Here is an 18600-nt window from a genome sequence, read left to right on the forward strand (position 1 = left end):
AGCGCCAATCCATTACGATTGGCGATTGGTTACAAGGGATTGGTGGGGGGAGTGGGGTGGTGGTCATGTGGAACAGAGGTGGAGAGTGTGTATATGTATATATATGTGTGTGTGTTGTGTGTGTTGTGTGTGTTGTGTGTTTTGTGTGTGTGTGTGTGTGTGTGTGTGTGTGTGTGTGTGTGTGTGTGTGTGTGTGTGTGTGTGTGTGTGTGTGTGTGTGTGTGTGTGTGTGTGTGTGTTTGTGTGTAGCACAGAGCAGAGCTACACAATATAGTGTCCCACATACGCACGCGATACCCCAGGTGATATACAACAAAGTTTTAGTGTGGTAATGAGCAGTCTCACTTGTTGACTTTGGTTTACTAAATGCATAAAATCCTAGACCATGGCAGTTTATATTACAAGTATATATAACTTAAGATAACATTTAAGAATTTGTTTAAATTTTAATTTAAGTAAAATTTAACAATATAATAAACAAATTTGCACTTAAAAACACCATATAACTATTATATGAGATAATAAACATTATTTGAACTCAATGTCAGGTAAAGAATCACAGCATAATGGAGGTGCAGTTATAGTGCTAGGTCACTAGAAGACAGTCAAGAGTGAACCAAACTAAACACCAAAGACCCATATATATCGAGACAAAAAATATCAGTATTTAATCACCGGGACACAGTATTACCTCCCCATGAAAGCTAACACAATATGTCAATTTTTCTTTTTCTTTTTTTTTTCCAAAATAGTCATTAAAACTGCCATACTCTAATTCAAGTTTAAGAGGCGCCTTGACCTTGTGTACACACACATAACCCAACAGAAGATGACTACTATAACGAGCTGATCATACTTAAAACTCCCCATACCGCACCAAAATGTCATATACTGCATGTACATAGATATAAATATATATAGAAAAGACTCGTAACCATCTTCTAACAACCTGTATAACTGCCCGCTGCACTGAATGGATCACGGGAAGAGTGGGCGACTTTCACGGCCACGGGATCACGGTAAAGATCGGAGTCGTTTCCCCCAAAATAAAACATTTGTGACCTAGTTAATGCTTGCTAAAAGACAATGTAGCCCAAAACACCTAAAGAATGCTCCTAACCCTGTGCCATTTCCTACCCACATAAAATACAAAGTACTAAAATAAGTCTTAAGAAAATTTTCTTGGGCATTAGTTAAGAATGTCAATTGCACTTGACTCTAGTACAGTCTTTATCTGTATTACTGAATCTTCACTAGCTTATATGCATTTTTGTACTCTTGGGATGTACAGTACATCCATTGACTGAATATAATGAAACTGTTGCTTATTTACATTTAATACTGAAAAATAATCCAATTACAACAATTACAGTCTTAATATGTAACAAATTATAAACAAAATTGGATGCACATTTGATACAACTTCATCAAAATGGATACACTAAAAAATTGACTTTTGACGATAAATTCCTAACACAGGTTAACTACCCAAATTCATTGTCCATATCTTGGTAATTCCCAGAAAATGACAAGAAATACTGAAACATAATAAGTTGCCATTCAGCTGTACAATCTTCAGGAATTTACATGTTCAAACTAATAATATAAATATGAAGATTTTAACTAATTCATCCATATATTCCTGAATATTTATCTCAAACATGATTATAATATTACCAGCGAGTCCTGCTCTTACGACCCCGATTTATTTAACTTACATTAGATACCTTGACTGGCCATCATCTGAAGCTTCTTCAGGTGTCTTAATGCTCTTTTCGCTGCTGTTGACTTGGCAATACGATAATTGCGGCCAACTCCAGAGAACGAACCCTTTCCAAATATTTCCACCGATACCCTGACCTTACCATCTACTAGTCGCTCTGGCTTGCCAAACTTAGCTGTCTCAGGTTCCATTTCCAAGAGCTCACGAATGGGCGACTTGGGAACTACGCCACTGAACTGCTCAATCTCTCGACACATCATGGTATAGTACACGGACCAGACAGCATCCAAGGAGCCACCCGAGTCCAAGAAAATAGCTCCAGCTACACTCTCAAACACATCACCCAGCGCTTTAGGAACTTCAATATCTTCTGCTGCTTCACATTCATCTTCTTCCATGAAGTAATACTAGAAAGAGAATGCATGTATTTATATCACTGCTGTCATTGTTGTTACTAGAGAATGCAAGAAAAAATTGAGCATCAAGTGTAATGAAATGCCCCCTTTCAGGTTCCTTCATGACTAGTTCGCCCTAAGTTTAAGCAATGGCTATTACTGGTAAAACTAGCTAATATGAGGTACTAAGGAGACTTTGCCAACCTGGGACAAGGGCCTGAATATCTTCTTACCATGCCCCCCCCCCTTCCTTTATGAGACAAGGAAAACACAAGGATTGCAAATGAATTCTCTCTATGATACCAAACTGCCCTTAATGGCAAAGAAGGAAGGCAACAAGGCAATAATTGCATTTAAGAAATGTTTTTAAAATATGTGGAATGATGACAAAAAACTGACAACTATTGACCAAGAGATTCCCAAGACTTGCTCTAGGTGGCGGCAGGCTGGTCCATGCCTTGCACAATGTAGAGCCCCGGGAAAAGAAGGAAGAGACAGGCTAGGAACAGGGAGATACCAAAGGACCCAAAATGCAATGTTTTTTTACATTCAATACTCTATTTTTTGTGGCAACCAGTCTCAGTCGCTTCCCTCAGTTTCTTACCATTGTGCCTTGTAAGAGGACTCTGCAGATATAGAAAGAAAGCGACTAAAGAGGCAAAATAGGAATTCCCACATTCAGACGACAAATCTGAATCCACACCTTGCCCGACTCCTCACTCATGCGTTCTCACCTCGTAGATGGGAAAGGGGTAGATCATAGGCCCAAGTTCCTGAGAGTGAAAGTTTCTCAGGTACTTGACATAAGCTAGTACAGTATGGCAGGAATGGCAGTGCTTAAACTGGGAGAAGCAACTGAGGTAAGGGGGTGCCCAGAAAGAAACAATTTCAGACCTACTGAAAAGCACCGTACTATAGTATATCTGAAAGTATATAGCTAAAATAAAAGGGGATAGGAAACAGGGAAGGAAAGAAGGGGCGGGGGAAAGGGGGGGGGGGTAGCAGGAGGGGAGAAGAAAAAGGAAGGAAGGAACTATCAGGAGAAAGCACCAAGCCATTACGACTGTATAGCACTTGGAAGGGTGTCTAAGGATTTGGAATGGGACAGGATAGGGGGGGGGGGAGTAGATGAGGGAAAAGTAGGAGTGGTTAGATGGAGTGGAGGAGGAGGAGAGCAGGGAGGAAGAGAAGGAGTAAAAGAGAGATGGAGACAGATGAAGAGTGTCGAATGATATATTATAATACTCTCTACTCTTAAGACAGGAAATAATATGCTGCACAATTAGTGATTGATACAGAGCAGCTAACAATTTAGTACAATTATGCATTTTTAAAAGTCTCAATAAATGCTATCATACTAGCATTTATCATAACTATCATACTCCTTTTCAGAGTACACAATTGCACATAAACACTCAACAATACAGGTTAAACTTACTTCCTCGTTGATCTTATGGCCATTTTCCTCCTGCATCTTAACAAAGTCCCTCACCACACGGTCCAAACCCGGGGAAAAATGGCGAAAATACTTGTGGAAGTCATATTTCACCGCCAAAGATGCGAATATAGTGTTGTTAACCAGGGCCGAGCGCAGATCCGTAAGAGCGCCTGGAGAGTGCTGTCTCTTATCCTCATACAAGTGGCGAGTTATCAGGTAGTCTGTAAACAATATATTCATAATCAGAGTACAACTGAAACAATACCAACCAAGTCAACACCCGAAAGTGAAAAATGATCACTACTCTGATAACTAGAATCGAGTACAAGTCTAGCAAAGGGTTCAGTTTTAGACAAAACCACAAAGTGTTTAATGTAGGTCAGTGATGAAGCAAACAATAAGTCACAATAATGAGACTGAAAATTATTCACGCACAGTACGAAAAGAAATACAGTACACTTCGAGTTATATTCAGGAATACTTTCCAGAGAGCTCCTGTTGAAGTGTTTCAGAACTAAGAATTTAACGGTTTATCATCAGATGACCACACATAATTAAATGCCCGTTTTGACTCAAATTTTAAGGTTCGTGAACACAAAACCTTTAAATGTAATTCAAGAATCTAAATTCTCATTAACTCTGTTACTAGTGTATTTAAACAATTCAAATAATTTGGTTCAAACTTTCAATGAAATTCAATAATTATGCATTTAAAGCAAAAGACAATAATAAAGTTTGGAAAATAAATGACACTGTTCCTGCCGAAAACTAACATTTACATGCAAACTCGCATAAAACTGACCATTAACCAAGTTAAATCAATACATCATCTTCATTTTAACCTTGCATAAATACAGTCTGCATTCAGTCCGTGTGGAACATTAAGAATGCTGTATTTGACTGCGCTTACTATCCACTATAACAAATTATCTGTTCACAATTCCATAGTGATACAGCAGTTGAATGTTCTAATCTCTATACATAAGTTTCTTGCAGCTCATAAGATCTGGCATTGAGTCGTCAATTAATGCTGCAGCTTCAACTAACAGCATTGGGATAAATTGCCAAATAGTTTCTATAAATATGGGCAGATCAAATATTTTCACAACAGCATCATTAATGCTGTAAAAGCTGCAAATATAAAATGTACTTCTAATAAAAGGCCTAACAAACAACAAATCTCATTACAGTAATTAATGTTGAAAACATGTGACTAAAAATACAAATAACTTACCAAGAACAGCATCTCCTAAGAACTCGAGTCTCTGATAGCAGTCGGTAAGACGATTCTTGTAATATGAAGCATGAGTGAAAGCTTGAAGCAAATACGAACGGTCCCGAAATGTGTATCCAATCTTGTCCTCAAATACCGTGTACCCACTGAGTAGCAACTCCAGCTGCATGTAAGTATCCGTTACTGGACAATGATAGAGAGGTGACTGAGGTGGCTCCAGGTGACCGTAAGTAATTTGCAAAACCGTTTCAGATTCCTCGTCCACTTTACACGGTAATACCTTGATTCCAAGCCAAGACATGAAAAGTAATGCACCACGTGGACCACAAGTTGTAAGATAAGCACCAATTAGAGCCTCAACACAGTCGGCAATACTTTTATCAGGAATACTGTGTTGAGTGAGCAAATTGTATGGGATAAAGATGGGTAAATCATGAGGATTTTGTGTGGCCATTAATTCACTCGTTACGTGCTCCGTTTTACTACGCTTTATTTGTTCCGACCGCTCTTGAACTAATCGCCGTATCTCGTCACTAGCCAAATCATGAAGTCCTGGTAAATCAGCCATGTTCCAATGACCAGCAGGAACTCCCGAGTCAATCAATGCTTCTTCTAATTCGCGTGGCACAAAATAGCCAGGAGGCAACCAATTATCATGAGGTTCAAACTTGGTAGCAACCATGCACTCTCCAAGGCCCTTTCGCTTACCCAACCGATACAGATTTAAGTTACTAACTTGCTTGGACCGCAGGTAACTGAGCTTGCCTTCGTGACGTTGCGGATACGTACAGTACAAGAACGTGGTGATGGCATACTTCAGGAAAGAGTCCCCTATTGTTTCAAGCCTCTCAAGGTTGACCCCATCATTTGCATTAGACATTGTGAGTGCCTGAAGGATGATGCTGGGCGGTGGGCCAGGATGGTTTATGAGATCTGGCTGGTAATCAAAACTAAAGGAAGCTTCACCAGAGTTATTCATCCAAGAGGAAGAGTCAGCACCATTGTCTAGTTTAACAACAGAAAGAGTCTCAGTACGGTTGACAATCCTTGTGGCAGGTGAGGTAGTTTGTTGAGCGTTATCACAGCCTATGGAATATATTTGTTCACAGCCTTGTAAGGTATATTTTCCTACAGGTAAATTCTCTCTTTCTGTTGATAAAGTTTTATTTTCATTTGTTATCTTTCTGTGTGCCTTCTCTATGATGAGTGGGTCATTCTCAGCCAGGTAACATGGACTTCCTAATATTGAACTTTGTTTTTCATTAAGAAACTGATGGAATTCTTCTTCTTTCTCTTTTCTAATTGTTTCATCCTCATAGGGCCACTGCAAATCAATTTCTTCATCAGAGGAACCTTCATCAATGGCCATACTTGCCCGTCTTTTACTCCCTTCCTCATCCCACATCTTCTCTGCCTGACTTTTGTCATCATCATCCATATCGGAAGAAACATCCGATTCACAGCCTTCAAGATCATCCGCCAAGCCCTGAAAGTCTCCATAACCTCCATAAGCATCATAGGAACCATAACCATTGTAGCCTCCTCCATAACCAGAGCTACCGGGTCCACCAAACATATCCCAACCGTCAATTTCAAAGTTTGATGGCGAACCCACTCTGAAAACCTCTCCACTACTATCCTTGTGGCAACCGTTTTTTGACTTGCGTTCCGTAATGCCAGTACCCCAGTCGGCACCTAATTCTCCTTCTGTATCGTCGTCAACAGTCGTAAACCCATCCAGTAATGTTAAATTATCAGGGAGAGCCACATTTGGATCAAAAGTATCAATCTCAAAATCATCTGTAGTATTCATATCATCTATGCCATACGGGGGAGTAGGAGGATCAACGGCCATGTCGTTAGACCAAGTACCTATTTCCATGTCGATGCCATTTTTGGTGATCTTTTTCTTTATGGGCGGGGATTCACTACCCAGTGATTCGGCTTTCTTCGATTTTTGTTTCGAAATGTTTTCCGTTTTGGTTTCGGCACTCTCCTCCTGCATTTGGTTATCCTGATTCTTCTTCAGCACATCAGCAAGGCTCCAACCAAAATCCAAGGGAGGCCAGGAAAAGTCTAAAAAAAAAAAAAATTATGCACCTCAGTAAAAAGTAAAATATCAGTTCATGCCATCTACAAAGACAATCAAATTATTACAACAAAATATTAAATTAATATATAAATATACATATTGTATTCAAATATTGAGTAATATGACCAAGGACATCAGTAAAGCTATTACTTCTATAAAAAATCCTGAATTATACTATAAGAAATACTGTAAGTATATTAAACCAAAATACCGAAGGTAATTAAAGTATTTATATTTATATGTCTTAGAAAATAAATATTTCTCATATACTGTATAAACACTATCATTTTGGACAAAAATAGAGCACCGAGTGTAATAAAATGGCATTTTTGGAGCAGCTGTGCACTAGCTGCCCTAGGCCTTAGCACTGGACCCATCCAGGTCATTGTTAGAATGCCAGCTGCTGTTTGATGTTGAGCCCATGAGAAGTATCATTGTAAATTGTGATGGAAAGACCCAATACACGTGTAAGTTAATTAATATCAAATTTTCAGATAAAACCTACATCCTTTATCAAGGTGCTGTAAACACTGGGTCATTCCTTCACATTCTTTCAAGCCTTGCGGCATTGTAGCAAGCTTCTTTATTGTAAATTGTCTTGTCCCTTTAAATTAGAGGCTGGTCCCCACTCTTTAATTTAAGGCGAGTTCAGAGTTCAGTTCAGTTCTGATTTAAGTCAGTTTAGAGTATGCCTCAATCCACAACCAACAAAACCCACAATGACTCCCAAGAACATCTCAAACCATAATACAATTTCCAAGGATCCGTGGCAACCTCTTAAAAACTGCCAAACTCTTTCAAAGTTACAAAATACCAAATACCCAACTAAACCAAGTGGCCACACAAATGGACAGCAAAGTCAAAAGAGACCTCATTTAGCACAGCCTACCGAGGCAGACTCGGAAAAGGAGGGGAATTAAAGGGTGGTAATGAGGAGCTACTGTTGTTCTGCTCTTAAATGGGGTGATTTATTCCACTCAACCACTCCATTAAATCTGACAATTGTAGCAACATAGATTATAAATAAATTATTATTAATGAATTTAAATGTCAACCAAATCATGTCAGGGACTGTTTTGTTTTTCTTAACTAAATCAAGCCTGGAGGCAACATTCTGACGAATCGGGATGGAAATGAGAGAGAATAACTAATGAACAAATTCACAAGGGCCGTGATGAGGGTTTGAACCTACACACACGGGATGTTCCCAGATGGGCCTTAGTCAACTGTGTCACGACACGGAAATATCTAAGGCGCATTTGGAAACATCCCGTGCGTAAGTTCGAACCCTCATCACGGCCCTTTTGGATTTGTACATTTGATATATCACGCTATTGTGATTTCTGTGTGTAACAAACTAATCACTAACAGTAGCCCTCATTGAAAGAAAATATATATATGCGATAGCTTGTGATAAAAATATAATCAAATTCTCTGACGACATTGAAATTTTGACTAATACATGGACGTAACTGCTAGAAAGTACAAGAAAACTGAAGAAAAACAAAATATTCAAAAGCACATTAAAGTGTGGAATGAATAATACGAAGGTCAATCAAATATATACAAATACAGTACTGTACAATACAATGATTATTTTTTTTTCTTTACCTGAAGGAAGAATGTGAAGCCCCAGGCCAACTTCACTCGCCACACATATCCGCAGCTGGTCAGCCAAGAGTAAAGCATTTATGCGATATAAAATGGTGGGCAAACACACAGCCTTACGCCACAGAGACGCTGGGAAAGGATGGATTGTGCACAACTCGGGTACCAAAATTTGTTTTTGCTGCAGATTTTCGCGTTTAGCACGCTTGGTCTCCTCTGAGGTAGTGGGCAAAGCAACGCCTTTTCTGTGAAATATGATAAAAACTAAATAATATTCAAATAATAAAAGTAATATTATTGCATAAAGAAATCACTAGAAGGCAGCTCCTAGTGATTCACAAATGAGTATGCAACACATTAAAAACTGATATTTAATGTGCAGATGACCACAGTGAAAACTGAAAAGACAACAGCTATTAGCTGTTATCTTTTCAATTTGTGGTTATTCTGCACAAATTAATATATTTAGAAACATATAGATGTGGTTTGATAACATAAAGGTGATTCAGAGTGACATCTATGAGCTGACTTATACAATAAAATTGAACATGAAAATTGAACAATAAAATTGTTCACTGCTCCTCCTTCCATTATCCATCTGGCAAAATTGTATTTTCCTATTGTACACTACCCTTTCCACTACCACCCACTAGATGGCATGGGGTGCATAATAAATGAGCTAAACTAACTTACCTGTTAACGTGTCTTGGTGTGAGTAAATTCAGACGGCCCGACGTATGGTCGACATCAAGCAAAGGTTGAGATAAATTACAAATCTGAAGCCCATACTTTGTTAAATAGTATTTTTCAAAAGTCTCAAAACCAGCATCTGGGAAGTCACTCTGAGGGTTGAGGTGAGCACATATTTCTGCCACATAGAAGTACTGAAAAATAAACATTCCAATAATATTGTATTTTGTGTTGATGGGTAGCTCATGCCGCATCTCGTATACTCCAGCTATACAAAAAACAGTATTCAGGGCATAAAATATACAAGGCAAAAACTATGACATCACTGTACCTGAGGCTGATCTTGATTTCTATACCACGGCATAACAACAGCATCTTCGTACAGGCTATGTTCGAACTGGAACTTCTTTCTATCATCATCAAGAGGAGGAACTGGTCTCGGGTCTCCTTCCAACTGAATTTTTGTAACAAACTCCCAGTCAATGTCCTCACACCCATCAACTACTGCAAAAGATATTCTGCATGTCCTATAGGTAATAATGTTATCAATGTAACTACAGTATACAGATAGTTGTATGTCTATCTTACGAACAATCCAGGTAGTATCCTGGCACCAAGGTTTTTTCTATTGAAAGATAATGAAATGATATGAAACAGAGTTAAACAGTTGAAAACAATGTCAATTCATAAACATTTAAGGAAAAAAAAATGTCTTTCAATGACACAGATGGGAAATGTCTCGCGTTTTGCAGTGCATGAAACAATTTATAAATTAATACTGACAACAAGTCAGACGTTGCCAAAAATTGTCAAGCACAATGTCAACAAAACATTAATGTCAAGGAATATATGCCAACTTTTCAGAAACACAATTTGTTGCACTGTCAAGATGTCACCAGGAAGCAAACACCTCTCATATGCAATATATTAATTACACAATTAATTTAAAAAAACGTACCATCAACAGAAACCTAATGCAATACACTGCATGACAAGAAAGCATTTCCGAGTCACGTTCTGCTCTTCCTACGACATGACCAAATAACGGGCAAGCCAGCACGACCTTCACTTCCAAGTACATTAGGGATCTTTGCAACCATCCCCACCTTACTGTAAGTAGGGAATAGGAGACACTGAAGATGTCCTAATCCAGCCCAAAATGATACCTGGTTGACACAATCATCTGCACTAAATATTGAAGGAAATTTTTGAGTCTGCAAAGAGATCGAGTAGCACTCGTGTAATTGTTAGTTGTCAACTCGGCTGCAACTCCAGACCACCACTATGCGTTAGCACCTTTACTGTCAAGAAAGTAGAGATGAAAAGCCAAATGTCTATGCCTATTGGTTTTTAGATATCACTGAAGGATTCACCTTTTCCTACAATAGCCCAACCACTTGGGCTGGAAAGTCGAGCGACGGTCTCGCTTCATGCAGGTCGAAGTGAAATCCCCGACCCTCCAAATGGTTGGTCACCATGCCTTCCACCGGTCCCATCCTAACTCCTTTTCCTGATCCCTTACAAGTGTTATATAGTCATGATGGCTTGGTGCTTTCTTCTCATAGTTCCCTTTCCCCCTACAATGTCACAACAGTTATGAAAATCTGCCATAAAGTTCCCTTCCTTGCAACCATTATACACAAGTCTTCAAAATTAAAGTCAATATGCATTCTCCAGTAATACACATCTATTGGACAGCAAATAAAAAAAGCGGATTATTCTGGAAAAGAAGACCACAAAATAATTACAAATCAGAAAAATATTCAGATGCCGTTAGTAATGTACAGAGAAAATTCTTATTGGACGACTAAACTGATAGAAAAAAACAGTAGCAGATCCCCTTCAGAACTCACACTTGTTAAGCGGAACAATGTAGAAAGCCGTCTTTGCATTAGTAGGGTCAAACTTTATAGGGTACTTCTCCAGTCGCAACACATGAGTAAAGGTAAACTTGTGGAAGCACTGCAAAGCTGCCAGCTGATCTTGCGTATACCGCTCTCTCCTCCCTACTTGACGCACATGGACAACAACTTCCCCTGATCGCGTGAACACCGGAAAACCGCTAACCTGGAATAGAAAAATTAAGTTTTGTTTTTAATATGCACATATGAATCTTTTCAATTTTTAAATCAAATTTGTTGTTTACATTAAAGATAAGCTTTCTATTACATAAGGTAACTTTTATGTATCTATAACAAAAACGTACTTACTTTTATTTTTAGTTTTTTCCTGTATTGTTCACTCACGTGCAATATTTAACCCTCTTAACCCCTTCTACCCAACAGATACTCTAGCTTGAATACAATAGTATTTTGCTGCTTAAACTCATTTCTATAAGCTTACACAACATGGTTTTCTCCAAGTAATAGCTCCACACTTCGTAACTGTTGGTTTCAAATATACACATGTTTACTCCATGTTCAAAAAGAATTATACCAATACCTGCAACATACTTCAAATCAGACTAATCACCTGTGAAATGGGTTTGGTTGTGACAATGCCAAACGAGCGTGCAGACTTTTCGGGTCGATAAATCTTACGGCCACGCGTGTTTTGCTCATCTGGTATAGGGCAGGTCAGCACCATGTCTAATTTGTACACATATAAATCCAGCTCCTCCTTTGGCTGTTCTCCTGTCAAACATTCTGCAACCTGAAATAAACACAAAAAGTTGTGTGTGCATGTGTGTGTGTTGTTGCTAGATCACAAAAACTTGTACAGCACAAAGCTGCCCGAGGAATTAATAATTATTTACAGGCAGCCCCTAGTTTGTGCAGTACAGAGATGACGATTTACTGACTTTTCATTACTGGACTCTCGAATTAACAAGATATAAATACATTTATTTCTTCAAATTAATTTACCAAATTTGATCAAAAATTGATTTATGCAATTAACCATTTCCCAAACAACCAGCTCATCTAGGCAGATCAAAACTCCCATGAAAAAATAAGAAATAGCCTTACCTAACCTAATTAAATAGGCTTATTCAATCTATTTCACCATAAATCAAGTGAAAGTAGTAAGATATATATTTATTTAAATGGCACCTCCATTGGTTGATTGCTTCTCCATCCACCTCCCTTCCTGCTTTTATGCACATTATCTACATATCCACACTATTTTATCCTATATAAATAAAATTAATTATATATACTCTCATATACACAGCTCCATTATGACAGGAGCCGAGAAAAACAGTAATTTGTTTCAGGTAATAAGTGAACACCAGGCTAGCTCTCTCAGCCTCTTCAACAAATGCAGGGTTATTGATAGCTAGATAATGTTTACAGCCATCTCCAAACCAAACTAACACTATCCAAACATAAACCTATGACAGACAGGAGAAATGCACTACTGTACGTATTAAATGCAAGAATTATAATATCACATTATATGTGCATATACATATGACCTCTGGCAATACTGTATGATGACTAAACCAAACACACACACCAGAAGATGAAGAGACGACGACGTTTCGGTCCGTCCTGGACCATTATCGACTTGATAATCTGTCCACGATAGACCGAAACATCGTCGTCTCTTCATCTTCTGGTGTGTGTGGTCTGGTCACCATATTTTCAGCCACGTTATTGTGACTCATCTCCCACAATACTGTATATCCAGAAATGGTGGACAACCTAGGGAAGGAAGAGGAGGAGACTGGTGAATGGTGGCGGCAGGTTTGCCAGCTGGTCGCTGTAAACCAGCAGATAGAAAAAAACAATTACCAGCTCCTATCATAATGCAGCTGTGTATAGGAGCTGTATGGAGCTGTGTTACATACATGTGATGTATGTAATGTTTACATCACAAAGACATATTGTAAGCAATTTCACCTTATATGAAGTCAGAAATGTGAAAAGTAGATTACCATACTTAGTAACGTGAGAACTGAAAGCAACACATAAATTTGTACAAGTTGTATTACATTTCTGGGACACAAATTCTCCGTGTCCCAGAAATGTAAAAATATTGTGGGAAGTAGTGCATCAGATAACAAGAGCACCTAACTTTGTTTCTTTGGCCCAAACAAATTTATAAGGTTGTTGTTGTTGTTTCATTGTAAATACTGTGCTATAAGGAAGAAATAGAATGTTTGTATTAATGCTAGCACAGAATCAATAACAAAAAGTCCTGTTTAGTAAGTGTTGGTGTGTAGTAAGTGTTTAGCAAGATGATAATTTGCATCTACACCAAAATGATTATTCTCTATCACCACAATACCTTCTTGTAATAATACTGTCGTCTCTTGGTAGTTCCTGGACGAGGCATTCCTTCAGGTACTTGATCATCTGCTGGAGGTGCACAAAGATGGTCATCAAGTTTCATGCTTTCCTTCCCAACAGGCTGTAATTGGTCATCCAATTCCCCTATCTGATGTAGGATACGGCAACATTCTAGAGCAGCAGACATTTTAGCCAAGGACATCTTTTCTTGCCATGGGCCCTGGTGGCAAAAAAGTCACACTCAAATTACCATAGAAATTACACTGTGAAAGATTTCCTTCCCATTAATACCTATCCAGACCAAAAGAGAGATAGATAAAATACAAAAAAATAATATATCTATAATTTAATAGGTACAAAATGGTTTTTTTTTCTATACAAGCGGGCAAAAATTTGTTTATCATAGATATTGTGAGAGTTAAGGACTGATCGAAGGAAGTTATTTATTCAGATTCCTGACGCTACAAAAGAATTTTTATTGCACGGTTGCTTAGCAATATTTCATCATTTTATGCCCAAAAATATATACAATTTCTTTACCACAAGTTATAGTACACACTTTTTCACACATTTTGATACCAAAATCACTTGGAAAATGTCACAATGTTTATGTAAAAATATAAATAAATTGTATATATGTATATTACTGACACCACATTCCAGTTCGGCAAATATGTGCGCTCACTCTAAAAGAAGTCTTCCACTAAACTATAATGATCTAACGATAAAAAAAGAATCCTTCCATTGCATCTAAATGCCCGGTTCAGGCAGTTCCATTCAAAGGGAACTCCACTGGAAGTAATAATACTTCAAGGAATGTCAACAATGAGATGAAGTATATCAAACTTAACCTGGGGTTAAGAGTAGATAGATTAGAAAATCCACAGGAGTCATGATGGGGGTTTCAAACGTGTATCTGGGAACACCCGGTGCATGGGTTCGAGCCCTCATCACGGTTCCTGTGGAGTTTCTCACTGATATATCGAGATAATGAGATTGCAGGAGATGAGTCACAATAACGTGGCTAAAGTATGTTGACCAGACCGCACACTAGAAGGTGAAGGGACGACAACGTTTCGGTCCGTCCTGGACCATTCTCAAGTCGATTGAGAATGGTCCAGGATGGACCGAAACGTCATCGTCCCTTCACCTTCTACGTCCCTTCACCTTCTAGTGTGTGGTCTGGTCAACATGATAATGAGATTTCTCTGTATTAGATAGATGGATAACTTTAATATATATGACATTGTAAGTAACTGAGCTCAGTCTGTGACAGTTCAATAATTTCTATATACATGGTACCAGTTCCATTATTTGACAATTAAATTTATCTCATGCTAAACAATACACGAGGAAGAAATATTGAATGCAATTTACCTGAATAGTTCCTTTAAGGGGCGAGTTAATTGGCAACATTATCCTACAGCAGTATTTGCCAGAATTAGTTTCACTTTCTTCAATTTCCCACATGGCTGTCAGACGAGTGAAGGTGTCGCTCGGCAGCTTTGCGCAATATCTAGAATGAAATAAATGTAAACCTATGATAAAATTCAATGAAATGTAACTGTAAAGATAAAAACACAGATAGTCTGTGTATTGATACAGTTATTCTTAATACAGTACTGTACTATGTTGTATCCAACATCTATGTTTCACCAGATGTACAAATGTAACTCTTAAACCTCTTCCCTAATACACCTAAAAAAATTGCCAATTGCATGAAACTAACTGCATTTTAATATTCCTCTTCATAAAGTTTAAGTTGTTTTTTGTCTGAAAATGATCTAATTTGAAGAAACCAAAGTTGAAAATGTTGTTACACTCTGAACAACATTCCCATCGTCACTGTGACCGAGATTAAACTAATTTCGAGTGTCCCACATACTTGTTCAGAAGCCCTATTGCTGACGCCATGGTAACAGCAGCACTGGCAGGAGTGATGTAGGGAGGATGTGCACTATTAGCCTCCTCGGCCATAACTTCTACGTCTGTGCCCACTTCCACGCTTCCACACCGACTTACCAGCACCTGGGCCAGCATTAACATGATCAGAATGCAAGGAAAATAATATATCAAAATGAGATGACAATAATCATTGTCAGGCCTTATCCTATTCATCAGTCCTAATATTTAACCGATGTAAAAAATATTGTGATACCAGGACAGACAGAAATAGAAAAAAAAAATAATGACAAAGAAATCATGTTAAAAAGACAACCATCCTTACCTGCTGAAAGGCAGAATATGTTGCCATATCACAAAGGAAACTGTCTTGTTGTGTTTTGGTGATTAAATGAAAATAAAACGTATCCTGGCCCCTTGCACGACCGCAACTGTGCACGTATGATCGATAGTCAGTGGGAGGGTCAAACCTGTGAGAGAAATTACTTTGGTATTTTAATGGTTATTGTAATGAAAATTAAAAACCAAACATCAATTATATCAAACTGATTGCTAATGGACAGAACAAGTTCACCTTGCTTCCTTTCATATAAAAAAATAAAAAAAATAAAGCAGCATTGAATGTAATGAAACACCTCTATCCGGTAGAGCCCCGGCGAGTCCCTGAAGCTATTTCGCCGGGATGGCTCCCCACTCCCGAGTCACACGAGTCGCAGAAGTTCTACCTCAGTGGACACCTTGTTAGTGTCAACTAAGGCAGAACAGGTGCATGCAGTTAGCAGCAAAGCACTGCCACCGGATATGACAAATTATGCAACAAAATTATTAGATTCATTTAATTTTCATTGCGAGTTTTACATTATTTAGTCTAAACAAAAATTGTATACTGTATATGGGATTCAATCAAATCTACATTGGATCTGGAATGATGCAATCTAGATTTTTGAGAAAGCAATGTACAAGACTTATATATATCCCATTAATTAAACTTTATTAGAGTAACAGTCATTTGCAAGCAATAACAAATGTGGGTTCTGCAGCTGTGGTATAGAACCCTAAATCTAGATGATGGACCACAATAAATGCAAAAGCTCTCAAATACATTATGCAATGCAAGAAACTAAAATGAAATGGAGGACGACCTATTAAACTTTTACTGTACTAAATGCAATGATCAAATACCCCTTCCTGGGTTGCACCTGGGTAGGGGCACTCAGCTTATGTCACAAGCACATAACCGGGCAGTGGGGACACAGCCCCGAAATCATCTCACAATAATCTCAAGATAGCACATGCAGAACAAACATCTTTCCCAATTTTCTTGTCTCAAGAATGAGGCAGGGAAGCTCGTGTGGCTGAGAGATTTACCGACCATCAAGATAAACCTCACACAATCGAAGAGAAATAACATAAAATTATCTGGAAACAATTGCCATACTGAGTCTCTGTCTAGTAGCCTCTGAACTACCCAATCCCCATTAATCTGACTATCCTAACTGCCACCAGGTGCAAAGCTTTATTTCAACACCTGCAGAATGTCCCTTAGCATAAGACTAGATTACCATGGGGGGATTTCCACTTACCGTAAGACAAGATTACACTGGGGGACATCAATTCCTTCTTCAAGAACACGTGTGGATACTAATACGTTGCACTCATGATGACGGAATCTATTGTAAAACAAAAAATTGCAAATAATTATGGATACCAGAACAATACAAACATTTCTTATACATATAACAAACTTCTACATATATATACTGTATTAATAATAATTGACAGTACTGTCTCCCAAAGGCTTCATAAGATTATCCAACACAAATCTTCAGCACTCATTTTGCAATACAATTAATACAATACCACAATGCTCATGCATTATGTAACACAGCTTCCATCTTACTCGTACCTACCTTGTGGCTACCTTGTGGAGGTTCCGGGGATCAATGGCCCAGTCTCCAACCAGACCGTGCACAACTATTTTGCGTTCCCCATCCAAACGTAACACTCTAATCACTCGAAGCAAAACACAACTCGGATGTCAACAATCTGCTCAATACAGTATATACTGTACATTTATGTACCTCATACTGGATATCTAGAAACCACAAGGGGCCAAGACTACCTAATCCATATTGTCAAAATAGTGACCATTCATTGTGTTTTACAGGTGTCATATATTGAATGTGTTCCTGTGATGGATTTTGGTATCTACAGTAAAGAAGTCAAACCGAGAGCAGTTGTATACTTAACCCTTTGGCTGTGGCAACACAAATGAAGCAAGTTTGGAAGCCTAACACAAATTAGAAGCCTAGTGGACCAAACTCTCACAAGTCAAGCCTGGCCTCGGGCCGGGCTTGGGGAGTAGAAGAACTCCCAGAACCCCATCAACCAGGTATCAACCAGGTAAGTACTTTCATACAAAGAGTAGAAGCATAAAAATGTAGAGCAGGAAGCATAGGAAAGAAGGGGGGAAAGGAGAGAGAAAATAATGAAGACCGAAAGAATGAGGCCTAGAGAAATAAAAATAAAAGTTAATTTAATAACCTATTGACCAACAAAAAATTAAAACTCTGCAATTCCCTTTAAAACCACGCTTTCCAGCTCCTAAATCATCCCAGTATTATTTTGTTGATAATTAATCAATGTTAATATTATTCACACTCGCTATCATTTCATCCTTTCATGCTGCCCATGAAAGTAAGGTGACAATGAGTAAGGTAAGAAAGGTAAAAAGGAAGGAAGGTAAGGGAATCGCATATGAACTACCCAATTTCTTAATTACGCATTACTGAGTGGGACATGTCAAGCACGCTATGTTTACATTTGGGAAAGCTCATAGGAGAATAATCTATTATAAATACACCTTTGTTTTTGCTCCTCTTCTCTAGACAAAAAAAAAAACCTGTCAGCCCCCCAACTCTGTCAGAGGACCTGACAGCCGAGTGGACAGCGCTCGGGATTCATAGTCCTGAGGTTCCGGGTTCGATCCCCAGTGGAGGCAGAAACAAAGGGGCAGTTTCTTTCACACTGATGCGCCTGTTCACCTAGCAGTAAATAGATACCTGGGAGTTAGACACCTGTTACGGGCTGCTTCCTGGGGGTAACAAAGAAGACACTTGGTCGAGGACCAAGCCACAGGGGCACTAAGCCCCGAAATCATATCGAGACAAGATCATGATAGACAATTCATTTATAAACATCAAATACCAGTAACTTAGAAAATGTAAAAATGATTGTAAACATTTTTTTTTCCATCACCGAGTTGTCCTTGAACAGCCCCACAAGC

The 18600-nt window shown here is 38.5% G+C and overlaps 1 protein-coding gene across 3 annotated transcripts in view; it reads right to left on the reverse strand.

Annotated features, from left to right (window-relative positions):
- Nucleotides 1-989: 989 nt before the first annotated feature.
- The window catches only part of Dcr-1 (Endoribonuclease Dcr-1), a 36804-nt gene continuing 19193 nt past the window's right edge, over nucleotides 990-18600 (reverse strand). For 2 of the 3 annotated variants that reach the window (XM_045767480.2, XM_069312436.1), the window contains exons 11-23: nucleotides 16898-16984; nucleotides 15640-15784; nucleotides 15298-15440; nucleotides 14790-14928; nucleotides 13411-13632; nucleotides 11653-11832; nucleotides 11034-11247; nucleotides 9512-9684; nucleotides 9184-9374; nucleotides 8494-8735; nucleotides 4791-6866; nucleotides 3557-3777; nucleotides 990-2130 (exon numbers count right to left, since the gene is read on the reverse strand). In XM_045767480.2, coding sequence (XP_045623436.1) covers nucleotides 1720-2130; nucleotides 3557-3777; nucleotides 4791-6866; nucleotides 8494-8735; nucleotides 9184-9374; nucleotides 9512-9684; nucleotides 11034-11247; nucleotides 11653-11832; nucleotides 13411-13632; nucleotides 14790-14928; nucleotides 15298-15440; nucleotides 15640-15784; nucleotides 16898-16984 — 4444 coding nt within the window. In that variant the 3' untranslated portion in view covers nucleotides 990-1719. The remainder of the gene's footprint in view (nucleotides 2131-3556; nucleotides 3778-4790; nucleotides 6867-8493; nucleotides 8736-9183; nucleotides 9375-9511; nucleotides 9685-11033; nucleotides 11248-11652; nucleotides 11833-13410; nucleotides 13633-14789; nucleotides 14929-15297; nucleotides 15441-15639; nucleotides 15785-16897; nucleotides 16985-18600) is intronic. The other variant, XM_045767481.2, reaches the window with a different exon arrangement.

Source organism: Procambarus clarkii, chromosome 72 (assembly GCF_040958095.1).
Source record: "Procambarus clarkii isolate CNS0578487 chromosome 72, FALCON_Pclarkii_2.0, whole genome shotgun sequence".
Taxonomy (NCBI): domain Eukaryota; kingdom Metazoa; phylum Arthropoda; class Malacostraca; order Decapoda; family Cambaridae; genus Procambarus; species Procambarus clarkii.